At 46.6% G+C, this 21087-nt stretch overlaps 1 protein-coding gene across 1 annotated transcript; it reads right to left on the bottom strand.

Moving 5' to 3' along the window:
* Positions 1–1014: 1014 nt before the first annotated feature.
* LOC126998704 (nuclear pore complex protein Nup98-Nup96-like) lies at positions 1015–2726 on the bottom strand. Its single transcript, XM_050860692.1, has 4 exons — positions 2683–2726; positions 1812–2296; positions 1192–1780; positions 1015–1135 (listed from the first exon to the last, which is right to left on the bottom strand). The coding sequence occupies exons 1-4, from the start codon at positions 2724–2726 to the stop codon at positions 1015–1017; spliced, it is 1239 nt and encodes a 412-aa protein (XP_050716649.1).
* Positions 2727–21087: the final 18361 nt, after the last annotated feature.

The raw sequence follows: 21087 nt of genomic DNA, 5'->3' as shown, positions 1-21087 counted from the left end.
AAGTATGAGAAGAGAAGGTGAATAGGAAGGAAAAGAAGTGTGTTCAAGGTCAAGGAATAATAACAGACGGAGGTAATCTGTGGGGAGGAAGGGGATGGGAGAGGGAGAAAGGGAGAGAGGGAGGAAGAGGGAGGGAGCTTAAGGTAACGAGTAACAAAACCAGGGTGAAGGAACAAGGCCAAGGACGAATGGGGAGGAAGGGAGGAAGGGAGGGAGAGAGGAAGGGAGGGAGAGAAAGAGGGAGGTAAGGGAGGGTGGGAATAGAGGAGGAAGCGAGGGTGAAAAAAAGAGAAGTAGGAGGGAAAATTTAAGAGGGAAGAGAAAGGAAGGAAGAGGAAGGAAGGAAGAGGGAAGATTTAAGAGGGAAGAGGAAGGAAGAACTCTCTCTCTCTCTCATGCATTTCCTCCTCCCTCCTTTCCTTCCCTTCCTTCACTCTGTCTCCCAAGCATCTCTCTCCCTCCTTCCCTCCCTCCAATCTGCATTCTCCTCATGCAGTCAAGAAACTCACACAGCAAGAGACATTCTTCCTCCCTCTTGTCTCTCCTTCCCTCCTTCTCGCCTATATCTTATCTCTACAGTGCACTCTCCTCTCTGCTCCCCTCCCCTCTTCCCCCCGCGGTCTACTCCCACTTTTCCTCAACCCTCCTATTTATACACCGTACCCTTTTTTCATCTGTTTTCTCTTTTCTCACCTTTCCCCCTTTCTGCACTGCAGCTCCAAAAAGAAGACCCTGATGAGGACCACTATGACTCTCGGCAGGTTCATCGACAACATCGACTTCCTGCACTTCTCCATGTACTGCGACAGCGGCGACCCCGGGGGCGCCTACACCAGCATTCGGTGCAACGGGCGCCGCTGCGGGGAGGCGGCGCGACCCGCAGTGTGCCCCCAGGTCCGTGTTGGGCGAGCAGTCCCAGGCCTAGTGACCCAATCCCAGGCTAAAGGGGGGCAGAATTCCAGTTACCTTACCCCAGCCCAGACTGACGGGAGGCAGGCAAACAGTGACCTGACCTCAGCTTCCACTGCCCAGGCTGACGGGGGGCAGGGTGTCAGTAACCTGACCCCAGCTTCCACTGCCCGGGCTGACGGGGGGCAGGGTGTCAGTAACCTGACCCCAGCTTCCACTGCCCGGGCTGACGGGGGGCAGGGTGTCAGTAACCTGACCCCAGCTTCCACTGCCCAGGCTGACGGGGGCAGGGTGTCAGTAACCTGACCCCAGCTTCCACTGCCCAGGCTGACGGGGGGCAGGGTGTCAGTAACCTGACCCCAGCTTCCACTGCCCGGGCTGACGGGGGGCAGGGTGTCAGTAACCTGACCCCAGCCGCCACTGCCCAGGCTGACGGGGGGCAGGGTGTCAGTAACCTGACCCCAGCTTCCACTGCCCGGGCTGACGGGGGGCAGGGCGTCAGTGACCTGACCCCAGCCTCCACTGCCCGGGCTGACGGGGGGCAGGGTGTCAGTAACCTGACCCCAGCCGCCACTGCCCAGGCTGACGGGGGGCAGGGTGTCAACCTGACCCCAGCCACTGCCCAGGCTGACAGGGGGCAGGGTGTCAGTAACCTGACCCCAGCTTCCACTGCCCAGGCTGACGGGGGGCAGGGTGTCAGTAACCTGACCCCAGCCGCCACTGCCCAGGCTGACGGGGGGCAGGGTGTCAGTAACCTGACCCCAGCCGCCACTGCCCGGGCTGACGGGGGGCAGGGTGTCAGTAACCTGACCCCAGCCGCCACTGCCCAGGCTGACGGGGGCAGGTGTCAGTAACCTGACCCCAGCCGCCACTGCCAGGCTGACGGGGCAGGGTGTCAGTACCCTGACCCCAGCCGCCACTGCCCGGGCTGACGGGGGGCAGGGTGTCAGTAACCTGACCCCAGCCGCCACTGCCCAGGCTGACGGGGGGCAGGGTGTCAGTAACCTGACCCCAGCCGCCACTGCCCAGGCTGACGGGGGGCAGGGTGTCAGTAACCTGACCCCAGCCGCCACTGCCCAGGCTGACGGGGGGCAGGGTGTCAGTAACCTGACCCCAGCCGCCACTGCCCGGGCTGGCGGGGGGCAGGGTGTCAGTAACCTGACCCCAGCTTCCACTGCCCGGGCTGACGGGGGGCAGGGTGTCAGTAACCTGACCCCAGCCTCCACTGCCCGGGCTGACGGGGGGCAGGGTGTCAGTAACCTGACCCCAGCTTCCACTGCCCGGGCTGACGGGGGGCAGGGCGTCAGTGACCTGACCCCAGCCTCCACTGCCCGGGCTGACGGGGGGCAGGGCGTCAGTGACCTGACCCCAGTCTCCACTGCCCGGGCTGACGGGGGGCAGGGTGTTAGTAACCTGACCCCAGCCTCGAGCTACGAGACCAACGACGAGAGAGAAGCCAGCTCCCCGACCCCTGCCTCCACTACAACGACCCCTGCCTCCACCACCCAGGCAGGTGATACAAGTGCCATCACCCCTGCCCCAAGTGATAAGACCGATGGTGTGGAGGAGGCCGGTGGCGTGATGACCCCGGCCTCTAACCATGAGGCACATGCTGTGAGGGAACCCGGCGAGGCGGCCCCGGAACCCACTAACAACAGTCTCCGCCGGCGGATAAGGCGCAGCGGGGCGGCCAAGAGGCCCACACATAGGATACATAGGAAGAACAGACACCAGCACGCCCAGTGCAAGGACGTGCCTTTCACCTGGACTGACGTATTCATTGACGGCACGGCGATCTGTGCCGCCGTCGTGTCCATCGTTATGGTGTACTACATGTTTTGGTGAGGCGCCACGCCTCCCCAGAGACGCAGTGCCACAACGCCTACATGGAGGCCTTGCTGGACACATCTATTTCTTTCTGTCTTAATACTCTGCCTTACTACTATTGTCTCTCTCCTGTTCCCTGTCGCATCTCTCTCTCTCTCTCTCTCTCTCTCTCTCTCTCTCTCTCTCTCTCTCTCTCTCTCTCTCTCTCTCTCTCTCTCTCTCTCTCGACCCCGGTTGGGGCTGTACTTATTTTTGTAAAAGCAAACTATTTGAGATCCGGAACTGTTCGTAAAACATGGGAGCTATAGCTCCCACTGCCCGGGCGTAACTGCGCTAATGGCCTTCACTCACCCTTCTGCAACCTATTACCCCAAGCCTCTATCTCTCTCGCCCACTGCCGGGCGCCAGCCCCGCGGCGCGCCACGGGCCGGCACGCACACAAGTAGGTAGGCGGCAAACATGGCCCACTACCTAAACAAGGTTGCGTGGCGTTGCGAAACTAAGTGAAAGTCAACCGAAAACGGGTTAGGATATTTTTTTTTTTTTTTTTTGGCGGGTTAGGAGAAAAGATGGGAGGGGGAGGGAGGGAGTGAGGCTGAGTCGGGGAAAGAAAGGAAAAGGAGCAGGAAGAAGGATGAACAAGGAAAAGGAGAAAACAATAGAGGGGAGAGGGGGGAGGAAGGGAAAGAAAGGAAAAGGAGCAGGAAGAAGGATGAACAAGGAAAGGGAGAAAACAATAGAGGGGAGAGGGGGGAGGAAGGAAAAGAAAGGAAAAGGAGCAGGAAGAAGGATGAACAAGGAAAAGGAGAAAACAATAGAGGGGAGAGGGGGGAGGAAGGAAAAGAAAGGAAAAGGAACAGGAAAAAGGATGAACAAGGAAAGGGAGAAAACAATAGAGGGGAGAGGGGGGAGGAAGGGAAAGAAAAAAATACGAGAGCTGAAGGAAGGAAGGAAGGAAAGAGAAATGAAGGTTGACAGAGAAAGGGGAAAGGTGGTAGGAGAGGATAAGGGCATGGAGGTGGGGAGGAAGAGAGGGGCGGTAGGAGTGAGGGGCAGGGGAGGAGAGGTGGACACGGGTGAAGGAGAGGTAGCTAATGAAATTGGAAAGGGGAATGGTAGAGATACTTTTTGCTTTACTTTATTTCTTTTAATTAGGCAATGTTAACACCCATGCAACTCACGAAGAATGGCAATGAAAGTAAACATCAACATCAGAACATAAGGAGTCTGCAAGAAGCCACTTGGCCTACACAAGGCAGCTCCTGTAATCCTAACCCCACCTCACCTCACTATCCATGAATTTATCCAACCTCTCCTTGAATGTATCTATGGTACTGGCACCCACAACATGACTGCCAAGTCTATTCCATTCATCCACCACTCTATTGCTAAACCAATTCTTGCCTATGTCTTTGAAGAAGGAAATATAAGTAGTAGCAGTAGTAGAGTTTGTGGTAGTAGTAGTAGTAGTAGTAGTAGTAGTAGTAGTAGTAGTAGTAGTAGTAGTAAAAGAAGAGGAAGAAAGAGAAGAAAAAGAAGAAGAAAAAGGAAAAAAAAAGGGGGGGGCTTCCGATTTCGATAAGGACTTTTTTTCTTTCCTCCGGCATCCCAATCAGACCTAATCAGACATTTTCCTCCTGATATCCGTCCCCGCCGACAGATGGTGCTGCTGGCGTGTGTCGGGAATAAAAGTCACGTATTCTCCAACATTTCGCGCCTCACACACACCCATATTTGCCAAGGCTTTCATAGAGGTTGCAGTGGGTGTTTCCATGGGTAGATTTACGAGTCTGGTGACAGTTTGACGAGGCTTCTGCAACGCGAATGTGAAAAGCACTCATGAAAAGAACAAGAACAAGATGAAAAGGCAGAAAAAGTAAAGAAAGAAGAAGAAAAAGACTCACTCCTCCCTTGAGCCCAGAGCATTCAGTGAGTCCATCAATCCTGCAGGCCCCCTTCCTTCCCTGGGGCCGAAGGAGTCGAGGCGAGGACAAGGGTGGGATGAAGACCCCCTCGTATACAACCCCTTAAGACCCTCGGAATCTTGGCTACTATTGTCTTTATTATTATTTACCTCTGTTTGAATTTTGGTCTAGTCAGTCAGTCAGTCAGTCAGTCTATTTTTTCCTCATATGTTTAAATCGTTGCTAATTTTATCATTGTTACTGTTTTCCTCTGTCTAAGTCTTGGCTAATGTTATCTTTTTAATCATCTTTCTATCTAACTATTTGCTATTATCTTTTATTTTTATTACCATTTAACTATGTCCAATTATTTGCTATTATTATCATTATCATCTTTATTTATCTTCCTCTGTTTAACTCTTTAAGTCTTGGCTAATGTTATCTTTATCATCTTTCTATCTAACTCTTTTCTTTTATCTTTTTCTATCTTTATTACTATTTTACTATATCCAAGGATTTGCTATTATTATCATTATCATATTTATTTTATCTTCCTCTGTTTAACTCTTTGCTATTATCATTTTTATTATCCTCTTCCTGTGTCTATGTTTTTCCTATTATTTATCATTATCTTCTATTTCAATCTTGGTTATTATACTTTATCATCCTCTTCCTCTGACTAAGGCTTAACTATTTATATCTTCCTCTCTCATAAATCTTGGCTCATATAATTCCCTCGAGTCTAAATGCAAACTCTGTCACCGTAAATCTTGGTAATACTTATTCTTATTTACAATGACTACTTCATATTTTGTTCGCATGTTTGTTTTAAAGGTGAACACTCTCTCTCTCTCTCTCTCTCTCTCTCTCTCTCTCTCTCTCTCTCTCTCTCTCTCTCTCTCTCTCTCTCTCTCTCTCTCTCTCTCTCTCTCTCTCTCTCTCTCTCTCTCTCTCTCTCTCTCTCTCTCTCTCTCTCTCTCTCGCCAAATCTTTGCTCAAGTTTAAATCTCCCTTAAGGAAGTTTTGCAGCATCTAAATCCCCAATGCAAGTCTATTTTTTCCCCATTAAGGTCAAAGTTTTGCTCCAAGGCTGTCTGTTGTTCGTCCTTCAGCGGCGCGCGGCGAGGAAAAAGTCTTGCTCGAGGTCAGTCAGCCACAAGAAGTTAAGAGTCAGTCAGTCCTCTATCAATTAATCGAGTCAGTCAGCTAGTCAGTCATCCAGTCAAATGATAGCCAGTTACAAGATCAGTCATCCAGTCATTTTTCCAAGATAGTCAGTCAGTCAGTTACTCAATCAGGTCAGTCAGTCAGTCATCCAGTCAATCAACCGCCCACCAGTCAGTTCAGTCCAGTCAGCAGCCTTGTCTAAACCTGGCACTGCTCAATCGCTTTATCCGTCTTTTCCTTCCTCCCTTTTGTGGCGCAGGAAACGGATAATAAAAGGAGCTATCGACGGCGGGCTATCTGAAGGCACTCCCCCTCCAAGAGATTAAAGAAAACGGGAACTGGGGCAAGGGTAGGACCAGGCGGGACAGTCGACATTGCAAGACGATTTCGCCCCTCACATCAACTCTTTCCAAAGGCCAAAAAGGAGATCAGTCTGGTTCTAATGAGGGGTATTTTAAGGTCATGGTACAGAAGAAGGGTCAAACTACCACCAGGATTATAAAACTATCACTGGAAATGCTCGAAACTCCTGCGAAAGACTTGTCAAATATGTGTGCTGGGGTGACGATATGGTTAAGAATACTACCCGATCCCTACCACCTCCACCTCCACCACCTCTGCCTGTCTGCCTGCAAGTAAGTAAGCCTTTTCCACTCCTCACCCACATTCCATTCCGGGACAATTATTGGTTTTCGATAAGACTCGCAGGCCGGACAAGAAGGACAAGGCTCGGATCTAAGGAACGGCGACGAACGAACGGGAGAACGCCTGGAGATGACGGGGCGAGAAGGACTGGGTGGGGATGGGGTAGACAAGGCTTGAGGGTGAGAAAAATTATAAGAGATGGGGAAGATGGGGAGGATAATTATGAATAAGACGACTATGAGAGAATTGAGCGGGATGAAAAAAGGATGTTAGGAGTTTGTGAATGGAGGGAGAAAAGATTCGTTAGAGGATACAAAGGGAGATACTGATTTAAGGGGGGAAGATAAAAAAATAATAATATATGGTGGAGGGAGGTATATGTCAGCGCTCTCTCTCTCTCTCTCTCTCTCTCTCTCTCTCTCTCTCTCTCTCTCTCTCTCTCTCTCTCTCTCTTGCATGTCCTTGGTACGCCACTCCTTAGCAACAGAAATTAGGAGAACGGTCACAATCTACAATTATTCCGGTGCAAACACACACACACACACACACACACACACACACACACACACACACACACACACACACACACACACGAGGGGAGTCCTACCTGAGTATCCTTCTTGCCTCCTACATCCTGCCTCGGCCGCGAACATCCGCAGGTTAATTGCACAGGTTAACCCTAGGAACTACCCCCCCTCCTCTCCCCCTCCTCCTCCTCCAATTCGTTCACCTCCTAATTTTCCTTTTCCTTTTTTTTCTTGTTCTTATTCTTCTTGTTTTTCTTCCTCTTCTTCTCCCTCCTCCTCCTCCTCCTCTTCCTGTTTTTTTTCCCTATTATTTTATTCATTCGTTGAGCCAAGTCCTATGAATACTCGACCCTTTCCTAAGATAGTCCTCCTCCTCCTCTTCCTCCTCCTCCTCCTCCTATCGTTGAGCCAAGTCTTAATAAATACAAGATTATATCCTTTCCTAAAATAGCCGTCCTCCTTCTCCTCCTCATTGTTGTTGTTGTTGTTCTTCTTCTTTCATCTTCTTTCTCCTCCTCTTCCATTCTTTTTTTTTCTTTTCTCTTTCTTCTTCTTCTTCTTCTTCTTCCTCCTCCTCCTCCTCCTCCTTCAGCACTAGCAAGCAACTCAAGGTACAAAAATATAAACTGAGCCTTGTGTGTTGCGCTGGTTCGCTGTTTATTTCCTCACATCACTTCTGACTGAGTGTGTGTGTGTGTGTGTGTGTGTGTGTGTGTGTGTGTGTGTGTCAGCGGTATACAAGCAAGAATAGAAGTGTGAGTGTTCTACTGGCTCGGAGGAAATACCGATGATGTAATGACGTGTGTGGATGTTTATGTTTGTGTGTGGGATGTGTGATGTATAGCTAGGTGCGTGTGTCCGTGTGTTGATTTACATTTGTGTGTGAGGAATGTCTGATAAAGTAGCTCTGTCTGTGTGAGGGATGCATGTCAATTAAGGTTTCCGTGTCTGTATGTGGAAGGCGTGTCCAGGAAAGTGAGTAATGAGAGAGCAAGGATAAAATTCGTTCGTGTAAATGAACCACCAGTGTGAAAACAGCAAAAAAAAGAAAGGTGGTAGTAGTAGTAGTAGTAGTAGTAGTAGTAGTAGTAGTAGTAGTAGTAATAATAATAATAATAATAATAATAATAATAATAATAATAATAATAATAATAATAATAATAATAATAATAATAATAATAATAATAGTAATAAAAATAATGCCACTGTCTGAAGGATAAAATTAATAAGACTGACCTAAGTTTATTTATTCAACACGCGCGCGCTAATAACAATAGTATATATTCGATGTACGCTTGCTCTCTCTCTCTCTCTCTCTCTCTCTCTCTCTCTCTCTCTCTCTCTCTCTCTCTCTCTCTCTCTCTCTCTCTCTTAAAACACACACCCTTCCTCCAAAGGCTTCTGTAAAACATGAAAAATAGAACACATGCAATTACACCTAAGTGCAGCGCCCACACACACACACACACACACTACCACATAAGGCATGCAAACACACTTAACACGCACATGAGCACACACACACACACACACACACACACACACACACACACACACAAAGAGATGTCTGGAAGATAATATTGTAGAAGTTATGTATAGTTGTTACTACTGCTGTTTGTTTGTTTGTTTGTTGGTGGTGGTGATGTTGTTGCAGGTGGTGGTGGTGAAGGTGGTGGTGGTGGTGGTGATGGTGGTGGTGAATGTCAACTAACCTCATAAATTTAGTTCATCACCAAAGTTTTCTCACGTCACTTTTCTGATAATTTATTCAACACCTAAATTATTCACCACCATCATCACCAACATCAACACCACCACCACCACCACCACCTCCACCAATAACAACAACAACCCTCCTATGCAAGACAGTAACACATGCATAATACAAGATAGGTACGTGTGTGTGTGTGTGTGTGTGTGTGTGTGTCCAGTCGCAGGAACTTGAAGCCTTAACACACACACACACACACACACACACACACACACACACACACACACACACTACCGCTATTAAACTGTATATGGCCAGTCTTTACTTCCTCTGTTCCGTGAAAAGGGAGAGGAAGGAAGAGGAAGGGAAGAGACGGAATGGTATAAGGAAGGGAAGGGAAGGAAGAGGCGAAGGAAGAAAGAAGGGGGACACGAGAGATGGTGGAATGGTGGCAGATAGAGAGAGGGAATGGAAAGGGAAAGAAGAGGAAGAGAAGGAAAGGTAGGGAGGAGATGGGAAAGGAAGGAAAGAGAAGACGGGTAACAGTGAAAGGGACGGAAGGAAAGGGAATGAATGGGTTTAAAGAGGGAAAGGAAGGGAGAGGAAGGGACGAGAAAGAAAGGGGAAGACATGGGAGGGAAGGAGAGGAGGAGAAAAGACGAAAAAACAAATAACAGGGAGGGAGAGGAGGGAGAAACGAGGAGAGTAAAAAGGAAGCAAAGAGAAGAAAATGAAGGGAAGAGAGAGAATTGTAAAAAAGAGAAGACGAAGTGAACAAGACGAAGACGGAAAAGAGAGGAACGAGGAAGTGGATGGAAGAAAAGAAAGGAAAAGAAGAGAAAAAGGAAGAGAGAGGAAGGAAAGGAAGATAAAGAATAATGAAAGAGATAGAAGGAAGAAGAGGGTGAAGGAATGGGAGTAGAAAGAATAATGAAAGAGATAGAAGGAAGAAGAGGGTGAAGGAATGAGAGTAAGTAGAGAAGGAGAAGGGAAGGAAGAAAAAGAAGGGAGGGAAAGAAAGTGTTGGAGGAAGTTAAAATTTGGGGAGGAATCAAGAACTTAAAACAATGACGTCAGCACAGAGCTTCATGACGTCAGGAGTTTGCCAGCTGTGCGTCCCCCCTCTCCCCTCCTCCCCACTCTCCCTCCCCTTCCCTCCCGTCCCCTCTCCTCTCCCCACTCTTCCTTACTCTTCATTCTCCATTTTCCTATTCCTTTCCTTCCTTCTTCTTCTTTATCCCTTTCCCCTTCCCTTTCTTTTCTTTGGGTTTCTTTATCTTTCATCTCCTTTCCCTTTTCTTTCCCTTCCTATCCCTCTATTCTTCTCATTCTTCTTCTTCTTCCTCTCCCATCCCTCATCCTCCATCTCCTTTCTCCCCGCTTTCCCTTTCCTTCCCTGCCCTCTTCCTCTTTCTTTCTCTCCCCCTCTCTCTCTCCTCCCTGCTTTCTCTTTTTCTTCCCCTCCTCCTCCTTCCTAACTCCATTCTTCCTCTCCTTTATTTTATTTTTCTCCTCCTCCTTCTCCTTTATCTCTCCTTTTATACTTTCCTTCTCTCTCTCTCTCTCTCTCTCTCTCTCTCTCTCTCTCTCTCTCTCTCTCTCTCTCTCTCTCTCTCTCTCTCTCTCTCTCTCTCTCTCTCTCTCTCTCTCTCTCTCTTCCTTTCTTTCTTTCCTCTTCTCCTCCTCCTCTCCTTATCTTTCTTTTCCTCCCCCTCCTCCACTCCCCTTTTTACTTTCCTCCCCTCCTCCTCTACCTTCTTTTAACTTCCCTCCCCTCCTTCCTTCTTCTCCTCTCTCCCTCTCTCTCCCTCCCTCAACTTCTGTCCATCAAAGGCTTCTCCTCCTAGTCAGCGGCCAGGAGGAAGCCGGGGAAGTGAGGGCAAGGAAGAAGGTGCCCGTGTGTGTTGTGTGTGTGTGTGTGTGTGTGTGTACGGGCAGGTAAGGGAAGTATGCATACCTGGTGCTGGTGATGGTGGTGGTGAATGGTGAATGGTGATGATATTAGTAAGGAGAACGTAGATAAAAACGAAGGTCAATATAGATGAAAAAAAATAGCCTCCCCTCGATTCCCCTCCCCTCCCTTCCCCTTCTCTCTCTTCTCTCTATTCTCATCCCCTCTCCTTCCTACCCATCTGCTCCCTCCCCTCCCATTCCTTTCCTCCTCCTTTTCCCTCCCCTTCCCTTCCCCTTCTCTCTCTTCTCTTCCCCTCTCCTTCCTACACATCTCCCCTCCCCTCCCATTCCTTTCCCTTCCTCTCCTCCTCCCTTTCCCTCTCTCCCTCTCCCTTCCCTTCCCATTCTCTCTCTTCTCTTCCCTCTCCCTTCCCTTCCCATTCTCTCTCTTCCCTCTCCTTCCCTTCCCTTCTCTCTTCTCTTCCCTCTCCTTCCTACCTCTCCTCCCTTTCCCGCCCCTTCCCTTCCTCTCTCTCTCCCTCTGCCTTCCCTTCCCTCACCTCCCTAACTAGAAATGATAAAATAACGATAAAACACGAGAACTTATAAAACTAATGAGTAAATATATAACTTACAAATAAGAACAAATAAAACTGATGAACAAACAAAACTTAGACAAACTATTAGAAGGAATAAAACACTAATAAAAACAAACACGCCTTTAATACGCGTCTTGACACATAATATCCATCTTCTCTTTGTTGCCTCACGCCCCCTTTATGTGTGTGTGTGTGTGTGTGTGTGTGTGTGTGTTGGGGCCCCTACCTGCATGAATGTATGTATGTATGTACCTATGTATGTATGTATGTATGTAGGCGTGAGCATGACTGTTTGAATGTATGCATGTGTCAGTGTGTAAATGTAACCTTATTTGCATGTGTGTGTGTGTGTGTGTGTGTGTGTGTGTGTGTGTGTGTGTGTGTGTGTGTGTGTGTGTGTGTAAAGTAAGAAAGCCTCATTTAACAACACGAAGGAGAAAGAAACAAAGAGAAAAGAAAATGAGAAAGGACGTGGAGATAATCCATGAAATTTTCCCTCATAAAACTCTGCTTTCTCTCTAACTGACGCACGCTGCACGCTCTCTCTCTCTCTCTCTCTCTCTCTCTCTCTCTCTCTCTCTCTCTCTCTCTCTCTCTCTCTCTCTCTCTCTCTCTCTCTCTCTCTCTCTCTCTCTCTCTCTCTTAATGTGTGTGTGTGTGTGTGTGTGTCTAACACACACACACACACACACACACACACGTCACGTACACGACCTATTAACTCCTCTGAGAAGCACCACGTGACCAGCACCTGGAGAGAGAGAGAGAGAATTAAGCTCCTCTTCCTCAACAGAATACTATTAAATTTATACCTACTCTCTCTCTCTCTCTCTCTCTCTCTCTCTCTCTCTCTCTCTCTCTCTCTCTCTCTCTCTCTCTCTCTCTCTCTCTCTCTCTCTCTCTCTTAAAACACACACCCGTCCTCCTAACCTAACCTAACCTCACTACCAGTCATCCCTTCCCAACCTGCCTGTTCTGCTCTGCCCTACCCTTCCTTTCTCTCTCCATCGTCCAGCTCCGCCCTTCCTCTTCCTTCCTTCTTTTTTCGTCCCTTCCTTCCTTGTTCTCTCATGTCCTGCTCCGCCCTTCCCCTGCCCTTCCTTCTATTCCCGGCCTGTCATGTCCCGCGCCGCCGTCATCCCCTTTCCACTGCCTGCCGTCCTGCATGTGTGTGTTGGACAAGCTTATCAGACTCAACCCCGTCTTTCCCCTCCGTCTCCTTCCTTCCTCCCCTTCCTTCCCCTCTTCCTCCCCTCGCCGCATCCCTTCCTCAGCCGACCTCAGCCTCCTTCTCCAGTCTGTCCCCACATCCTGTTCTATTTTCTTCCCATTCTTTTTGTCTTTCTCTGCCATGCCCTGTTATCTTCCTCTACGTTCTGGTCATCTGTTTTTTTTCCGTCTTTCTCTTTCCTTTCCCTATCTTTATCCTCCTCATTCTCGTCTCTTTTTCCCATTCTTTTTCCTCTCTTTCTCTGCCATTCCCTGTTATCTTCCTCTGCGTTCTGGTCATGTTTTTTTTTCAGTCTTTCTCTTTCCTTTCCCAATCTTTATCCTCCTCATTCTTTTTCTCGCTTTCCCATTTTTTTCCCTCTCTTTCTCTGCCATTCCCTGTAATCCTCAATCTTCCTTCCTCTCCGTTCTTGTCACTCACTTCCTTATCTCTTTTTTCCCTTTCTTTCTTTTTCCTCTACCTTATCTTTTTTTTCCATCATTCATATTTTCTTCTCTTTGTCCTCCTCTCTTTTTTTCCCTTTCCTTCATTTCTTTCCTTCTTTCCTTCCTGTCCCCTCCTTTCTTTATCCAAGCCTATTTCTTCCCCTCCTTTTCCTTTCGTTCACTGTCCTCTTCTTTGTCAGTCCATGCTTCCCCTTCTTCCACTTCCATTTTCTTCTCCTTTATCTTTTCATCATCTTCCCTTCCTTTTCTGACTCTCCTTCCCTTCCCTCTACTTTCCTTTCCTTTCATCCTCTTCCCTTCCCTGTCTAATTCTCATTCCCTTCCTTACCCTTTCCTTGCCCTTTCTTACACCTCGTCCCTTTCCTGTTTTTTTTTTTTTTCCACCTATACTAACGAATTCTCCTTCCCTTACCTCCCTTCTTGCCTCCCTTCCCTCTTCCATTCCCTCCCTTCCCCTCCACGTTCCGTCCCCGGCCCGTGTGTAGGTGACAGCTTATCAATTACACTCAAACGAGCCGATCGCCGCCACCTGGAAGTCACCTGTGCCCCTCACCTGCCTTTCTCTGCCTCATTAACAGATCTTTCACCTCCACGTAAACTCGGATATTTATAGGTGAGGCAAATGGCGTGTGTGTGTGTGTGTGTGTGTGTGTGTAGCGTGAGTAATGGGAAATGGGAAAGTTGGGGCAGTGAGTGGTGGAAGTGGTGATGGGGGTGGTGGTGGAATTGGTGGTGGTGGATTTAGCCCGTAACGAGAAAGAGATGGTGGTGTTAGAGAGGTGATCTTCCTGTGGTGTTGTGATAGCGGTGGTGATGGTGGTGGCGGTGGTGGTGGAGCCCTGAGTATCTGTCTGGCAGCACGTACGTCTCTGTCATCAAAAGGACTAACCAACACTAATCAGACGGAGGATAAACTAGAGAAAACATAATATGGAAACCTACCTACAACATGTGACTCATATATATAAAAATTCATCCTTTGTTTTGGAATCTGAACTATAATAACAAACACATAATAACATAACAAAGTAATAACAAGCATAATAACAAACTATCATAACAAATTAATAACAAACACAGCAACAACACCATCATAACTTAACACAATAACAGTAACATAACAGCAACAAACAGCACATAATAACAAAACAAATAACAAGCATAATAACAAACAGTTTCATAACAAATTAATAACAAACGTAACAATAGCACCACCATAACTTAACAAAATAACAGTAACATAACAGCAACACAGCCCATAACAACAATAATAATTTAACATATACATAAAAAAAAAGGTCTAGAAGTGACTGACTGTTCGCACGAAATAAATAAATAAATAAAAAAGATAAAGCCTTTCCACCCAAAGCCCACATTTTTTTTTTTTTCGTAACTGGAAAACTGGGTCAACTAAGGTCAGACAACTACATAGGCGTATAAACCATAGCTGCGGATTAACCACCACCACCACCACTATCACCACTACAACCACCACCACTACCACCACTACCACTACCACTACCACCACCACCACTACCACAAATCTACTCTCTCTTTTTATTTTCTCGTTCCTTTTTTTTTTTTCGTTTTTTTTTTTTGTCCTCGTTCTTTTTTTTCTTTTGTTCTCGTTCTCGTTCTTTTTTCTTTTGATCTCGTTCTCTCTCGTTCTTTTTTTTCTTTTGTTCTCATTCTTTTTATCATTATTCTCGTTCTTTTTTTCGTGTTTTTTTTTCCTTTGTGTTCGTTTTTTTCTTTTCTTTTCATATTTTTTTGTTCTCGTTTTCTTCTCTTGTTCACGTTCGTTCGTTTTCTTTTATTCGTTCTCGTTATTATGTTCTTTTCTTCTCGTTCTTTTGTTTTATCTTCTCGTTCTTTTGTTCTTTTGACCTCGTTCTTTTTTCTTCTTTTGTTCTCGTTCATTTATTTTTTTTTTTTTTCCTTTTATTCAGAGCGGCGTCTAGTGTTTGCTGTTCTTGTTGTTCTTGCTTCTGTTGTTTGCCCTTGAACTGCCTCCCTTGCCGCAAAAAATAAACACCACCACCACCACTACCACCATGACCATCCCCCTCACCACCACCACCACCACGCCCCTCGCCAGGACAGGACGGGGACATGTAGCATACGTGTGTGTACAGCTCCAGCCGTCCCTGCCATAAATATTGCGCCATGACGATGAACGAGCGGCCATAAACATTAGCGAGGGAGGGAACGACACACACACACACACACAGAGGGGTTGCAGGTTGAAGGATGGTTAAGGATGACATGGAGGGAAGGGATGGGAAGGGAAGGGAAGGAAAGGAGTGAAAGGAAAGGGAGGGTAAGGAGGATAAGGGAGAGAAAGGAAGGGAGAAAAGAAGGAAGGAGGGGAATGAAAGGAAAGGAAGGGGTGATAGGAAGGGGAGGGTATGGAGGACAAGGAAGAGAAGAAAGAAAGGAATAGAAAGGGAGGGAAAGGAAAAAGGAAGAGAAGTGAAGAAAAGGGATGATAGGAAGAGGAGGCTACGGAAGACAAGTAAATAAGGAGAAAGAAAAACGATGAAGAAACATAAAAAAAATGAGAGGAGGAGAAGGAGAGGAACGAGGAAAGAATAGACCACTGCACTGCTTGATAAAGGAGGCACGAAGGAGGAAGAGAAGGAGAAGGAGGAGGAGGAGGAGGAGGAGAGAGGAAGGAGAGCGTGGAATTGAGTATAATGAGGAAGGGAGCAAAGAAAGGAAGAAACAGTTGCTAAAACAGTCACGGATGGAGGAGGAGGAGGAAGAGGAGGAGGGAGATGAAGAGGAGGAGGAGGAAGAGGAGGAGAGAAATAAAAGATAGACTAGGCAAAATAAGAGAGAGAGAGAGAGAGAGAGAGAGAGAGAATTAGTTACAGCAAGAAAATCTTAGGGCGAGAAATTATGAGAGAGAGAGAGAGAGAGAGAGAGAGAGAGAGAGAGAGAGAGAGAGAGAGAGAGAGAGAGAGAGAGAGAGAGAGAGATTAAATAAATTCCCGTGTGTGTGTGTGTGTGTGTGTGTGTGTGTGTGTGTGTGTGTGTACGGGAAATTAAAAAAAAAAAAAAAATTCAAGTGGTAATAAGCTACATCTCTATTTTGCAATCCGATCTCTTTCTCCTCCTCCTCCTCCTCCTCTTCTTCCTCCTCCTCCTCGTCCTCTTCCTCCTCCTCCTCTTCCTACGCTTACCCCTTAACCTTGTCCTCGTTATCGTCCCCGTCTATCTCCTTAACCACCCTCCTCCTCCTCCTCCTCCTCTTCTTCCTCCTCCTCCTCCTCCTCCTCCTCCTTGATCTGCACTCCTCCAACCTTCATATTGCCTCACCAAGGACCTGGAATAATGCTCTTAATATTTTTTTTTTACCCCTCTCTCTCTCTCTCTCTCTCTCTCTCTCTCTCTCTCTCTCTCTCTCTCTCTCTCTCTCTCTCTCTCTCTCTCTCTTTGTCCTTTACTCTCAACAGCATCCTCCTCTTCTTTCTCCTCTTATCTTTCCTCCTATTCGAAATGATTCTCTCTCTCTCTCTCTCTCTCTCTCTCTCTCTCTCTCTCTCTCTCTCTCTCTCTCTCTCAAAATTGGTCACTTGATGCAATAAAGGAAGCCAGGAAGAGAAGATGGAGGATGGAGGGAAGGGAAGAATGGAGGAGGAGGAGGAGGAGAAGGAGGAGGAGGAGGAGGAGGAGGGATTTGATTGGCTCTGGGTATTACAATTATAACCGGAGGCTGAACGAACGAACGAACACACACACACACACACACACACACACACACACACACACACACCTGACCTTACCTCTCTATTGAGCCGAGTACCGACAATTTGACTCATCACCATTATCACTACCACCACCACCATCATCACCACCACCATCACGTCCTTTTAAAACCTCCTTGATCATCATCACTACCACCTCTCTCTCTCTCTCTCTCTCTCTCTCTCTCTCTCTCTCTCTCTCTCTCTCTCTCTCTCTCTCTCTCTCTCGCCCCTTTATCTCTTCCTTTTATCTCCCTCCTTCTTCCCCTCACTTTCTCTTCTCTTTTCCTTCTGCTTAAATAATTATATACCTCTTCCTCCTTCCCTTCCTTTCCTTTCCTTTCCTTTTCCTTCCATTCCCTTCAATTCCATTCCATTCCCATAACTTTCCCTCTCCCTTTCCTTACCTTCCCTTCCTTCAATTTCCCATCCCTTTCAAGTCCCCTCAACTCAAAAACCTCACACCGACCCTCATGACCTCTCTCACACTTCCCCTCATCCATGAATTCCCCCGCTAGTTTCCCCTCGTCCCTTACTTTAACCCTGTCCCGCCCCGTCCCGCCCCGCCCCAAGGGTCAGGCCACAGGGGAGGGGCGCCGCTCCATCCCGGTCCAACAATAGCCGCTTCCCAGGCCGTGACCTTCGTGTTGGAGAGATAAAAGTGAGCCGAACCATTGTAAGGCTGTCCCATGCACCCTCCGCTCTCTTCCTCCCTCTCTCTTCTGCCAACCTCCCCTGCCTTCCTGCCCTCTTGCCTAACTGCCTGCCTTCTGCTTACTTACCTTAACTACCTACCTACCGACTTACCTATTTCCTTGCTTACCTGTCTGCTTGCTCGTCTCCTTCCCTTCTTCCTTTCTTCCTTCCTCAATTCCTTAAATACCTCAAGAATTCCCCTTTTTTCTTCTTTTCATTATTCCTTGTCTCCTTCCTTCCTTCCTTCCTTCCTCATTCAGTCATCCTTGTTCTTCATTTCCCTATTCCTTGTCTCCTTCCCTTCTCCTCCCTTCTTTCATCCTTCATCAAATACCTCAAGCCCTCCTTCTTTTCACTATTCCCTTCTTCCTTCCTTCATTCATTCATTCATTCATTCAATCATAGTTCTCCCTTCCTGCTTGTTTCCCTCTCCTTCCTTCTTTAAATTCCTCCTCCTCTCCTCCTCCTTCGTTTCCCATTCTTCCTTCTTTCCTTCCTTCCTATGTTAAATCCTTCCTCGGTATCTTCCTTCATCTTCCAGTCTTTTTTCTTCCTTTCCTTTCTTCCTTCCCAACTTCCTTTCTTCCTTCCTATATTAAACCCTTCTTCCTCTTTGTCCTCTTTCATCTTCCTGTTTTTCTTCCTTTCCCTCTCGTATTTTTCTTCTTCCTTCCTCGTTAAGCGCCGTCACCACCACCACCACCTCCTCCTCCTCCTCTTGTTTCCTTCCTTCCTTCACTTGTCTTCCCCTCCCTCCCTCCCTCCCTTCATTAGAGAAGACATGAATGTGATCACAAGGCGCGCTGTGTTCCCAGGAATAGGCCAGAGAGAGAGAGAGAGAGAGAGAGAGAGAGAGAGAGAGAGAGAGAGAGAGAGAGAGAGAAACACGAAGAAGAAGAAAAAGAAGAACAAAGAAGATGTAGATGAAGAAGCAGAAAGATGATGAAGGAGAAAGTAAAATAAGAAAAAGCAAAAGAATAGGACAAAAGGAGGAGGAGGAAGAAGCAGAAGAGGAGGAGGAGGAGGAGGAGGAACGTGAGGGGTCAACATTTATGAAGATGAAGAAAAGGAGAACAATAAGAAGAGTGTGACAGTAACGAACGAACAAACACACACACACACACACACACACACACACACACACACACACACACACACACACACATCACAGCAATATTCCTAAACTAAGTTATCGATATGCCAAAAAAAAAATTCTTTCATATAAACTTGCCTAATAAATATATGAAGTTTTTGGCTCGATTCTCTCTCTCTCTCTCTCTCTCTCTCTCTCTCTCTCTCTCTCTCTCTCTCTCTCTCTCTCTCTCTCTCTCTCTCTCTCTCTCTCTCTCATCCAGTAGTTCTTTCCTTCCCTTCCTCTCCATACATCTCCATAATTCTTCTTCTCTTTCCTCTTCTTTATTCTCTTTATTTCTCTGTATCTTTTTTCTGTACTAATTTTCCACTCCTTCATTCCTTCTCCTGTCTTCCCTTTCGCTTCGTCTGCTTCTCTCTCTCTCTCTCTCTCTCTCTCTCTCTCTCTCTCTCTCTCTCTCTCTCTCTCTCTCTCTCTCTCTCTCATTTCGTTTCGAGTCTCCTTTTCTCTCCACTTTTTCTTCTCTCTTGTTTTTGAGTCTTATTATCTGCCTTTCTCTACCACTCTTTCTTCCTTCCTTCTTTTCCTTTTTTTTCCTTTCATTTCGTCTGATTTTCTCTCGTTCCTCGTTTCCTTCCTTCAGTGTCTCGTTTTCCTCTTTCTCTTCAATCTTTTGTAATTGTCCCTCTTTATCCATTTCTCTCTCTTCTTCCATTCGTTCCAATTAATTTTATCATCATCCCTCTCCATTCCTTTTTTCTCTAATCAGTCTTTCATTTTATTTAATCTTCACTATCTCTTTCCTATGACCTATTCTCCCTATCTTTTTCTCTCCCTTCCCTTTCCCTTCCCCTCTCCCCCTCACACACAACCCTCTTCCCACCTCTCTCCTTCCTCCCATCTTTCCTCCTCCTCCTCCTCCTCCTCCTCCTCTATCTTCTCTTCCCCTCGTCAACGCTAAGAAGGATGCAATTACTCAAATGAATAGACGGAAAATAGATTAAATTGATGCTGATTGACAGACTGAACGATTCGTGTGTGTGTGTGTGTGTGTGTGTGTGGAGAGAGAGAGAGAGAGAGAGAGAGAGAGAGAGAGAGACAAGAGCTGGTTAGTGTTGCCAATTACCCCTTTCTCGCTAAATTGGCCTTAATCATGAGCTAAATTATGGCCTTGCGTTGTTATATGCATTCCACACTTGTTAATGAGCAGTAGTAGTAGTAGTAGTAGTAGTAGTAGTAGTAGTAGAAGAGGATTATAATGACGAGGAGGAGGAGGAGGAGGAATATGTAGAATTAACTAGAATTGCATGACTTAGTGAAAAAAAATAAAAGAGCGCGCATTCCTTTACGCTCTCTCTCTCTCTCTCTCTCTCTCTCTCTCTCTCTCTCTCTCTCTCTCTCAGACCGTTTAGCACCTCATTATTGTTGTGACGTTTAATTAGTCTTTATTATTATCCTTTCCTCTCTTCTTCCTCCTCTCCTTTTCTCCTTTACTCTCTTCTCCTTTCCTACTTTCTTCTCTCTCCTTTCCTTTCCTCCTATTCTTTCCTCTACTTCCTTCTCTCCTTTACTCCTCTCCTCCTCGACCGTGAGACAGAGGTGAAGGGGAAGAGGAGGAAAAGATGTGAGAAGGGAAGGAAGGAAGCTAGGAAGGAAGGAAGGGAGGAAGGGACAGAAGGGAAGAGGAAAAGAAGGAAAGGAGGGATAGAAGGAAAGAGGGAAAGAAGGAAGATATGGAAGGAGAGGTTGGTAAAGGAAAGACAACACACACACACACACACACACACACACACACACACACACACATTCCCATCCCTCTTCAGACCAGGAAACGTCACTTTTGGGGCAATCTTTCTCTTCTCGGCACAGACAGACGGGACCCATTCTCTCTCTCTCTCTCTCTCTCTCTCTCTCTCTCTCTCTCTCTCTGCCACTAAGCCTTTGCCAATCCCTCTTCCTCCTCCTCCTCCTCCTCCTCCTCCTTCCAAAGCCAAGTATTTCCTTATATTTGGTTCCGTTTCAAATACACAAATAAATAAATAAATAAATAAATAATAAAGAAGAGTTAGAGAAATAAAGAGAAAAGGAGAATATGAAATGGAAATAAAAAATAATAAAAACAAATATTTTAAAGATAGAAAAATGAAGGAAAATAATGACGCAAAAGAAACATAGAAATAGGAAATGAAGAAGAGCAAGAAGGAAAAGTAAAAAAGAAAGAAAAAGAAAGAAAAAAGAAAGACGAGACTAGGCGATGAAGGAAAGAGGAAAGACAAAGAAGAAAATGGGAAACAAGCAGTGAAAATAGAAAGAAATAAGACACAAAGAAAATGGGAGACAGGGAAAGAGAGAGAAATGTGAGATAGTGAAAGAAAACAAAAGCGAAGTGGGACAAAAAAACAAATCCTTGCAAGCTAAATCGAGATAAAAGGGCAAGGACCTCTCTCTCTCTCTCTCTCTCTCTCTCTCTCTCTCTCTCTCTCTCTCTCTCTCTCTCTCTCTCTCTCTCTCTCCACACCTGTTAATTATGACGCCCAGGTAAACATCATATCAGAGAAGGACAGGGAGGAAGGGAAGGAAGGAAGGAAGGAAGGAAGGGAAGGAAGGAAGGAAGGAAGGGAGGAAAGAGAGAAGATAAAGAGAGGAACAGAGAGGAAGGAAGGAGAGGAAAGTAGAGAAACGGAAGATCA

The sequence above is a fragment of the Eriocheir sinensis genome, chromosome 15 (assembly GCF_024679095.1).
Source record: "Eriocheir sinensis breed Jianghai 21 chromosome 15, ASM2467909v1, whole genome shotgun sequence".
In the NCBI taxonomy this organism is placed as follows: Eukaryota; Metazoa; Arthropoda; class Malacostraca; order Decapoda; family Varunidae; genus Eriocheir; species Eriocheir sinensis.
This window is presented reverse-complemented; position numbering and strand designations above follow the sequence as displayed.

Bases quoted from the DNA above. Each gene is read 5' to 3' on its own strand.
- LOC126998704 (XM_050860692.1), bottom strand. From the start codon at position 2,726: ATGGACACGACGGCGGCACAGATCGCCGTGCCGTCAATGAATAC. The intron at 1,781-1,811 runs GTACTGACACCC...TCAGCCTGGCAG, and splicing joins CAGTGGCGGCTGGGGTCAGG to TGGCGGCTGGGGTCAGGTTA. The intron at 1,136-1,191 runs GTCAGCCTGGGC...GCCCCCCGTCAG, and splicing joins GTTACTGACACCCTGCCCCC to CCCGGGCAGTGGAAGCTGGG.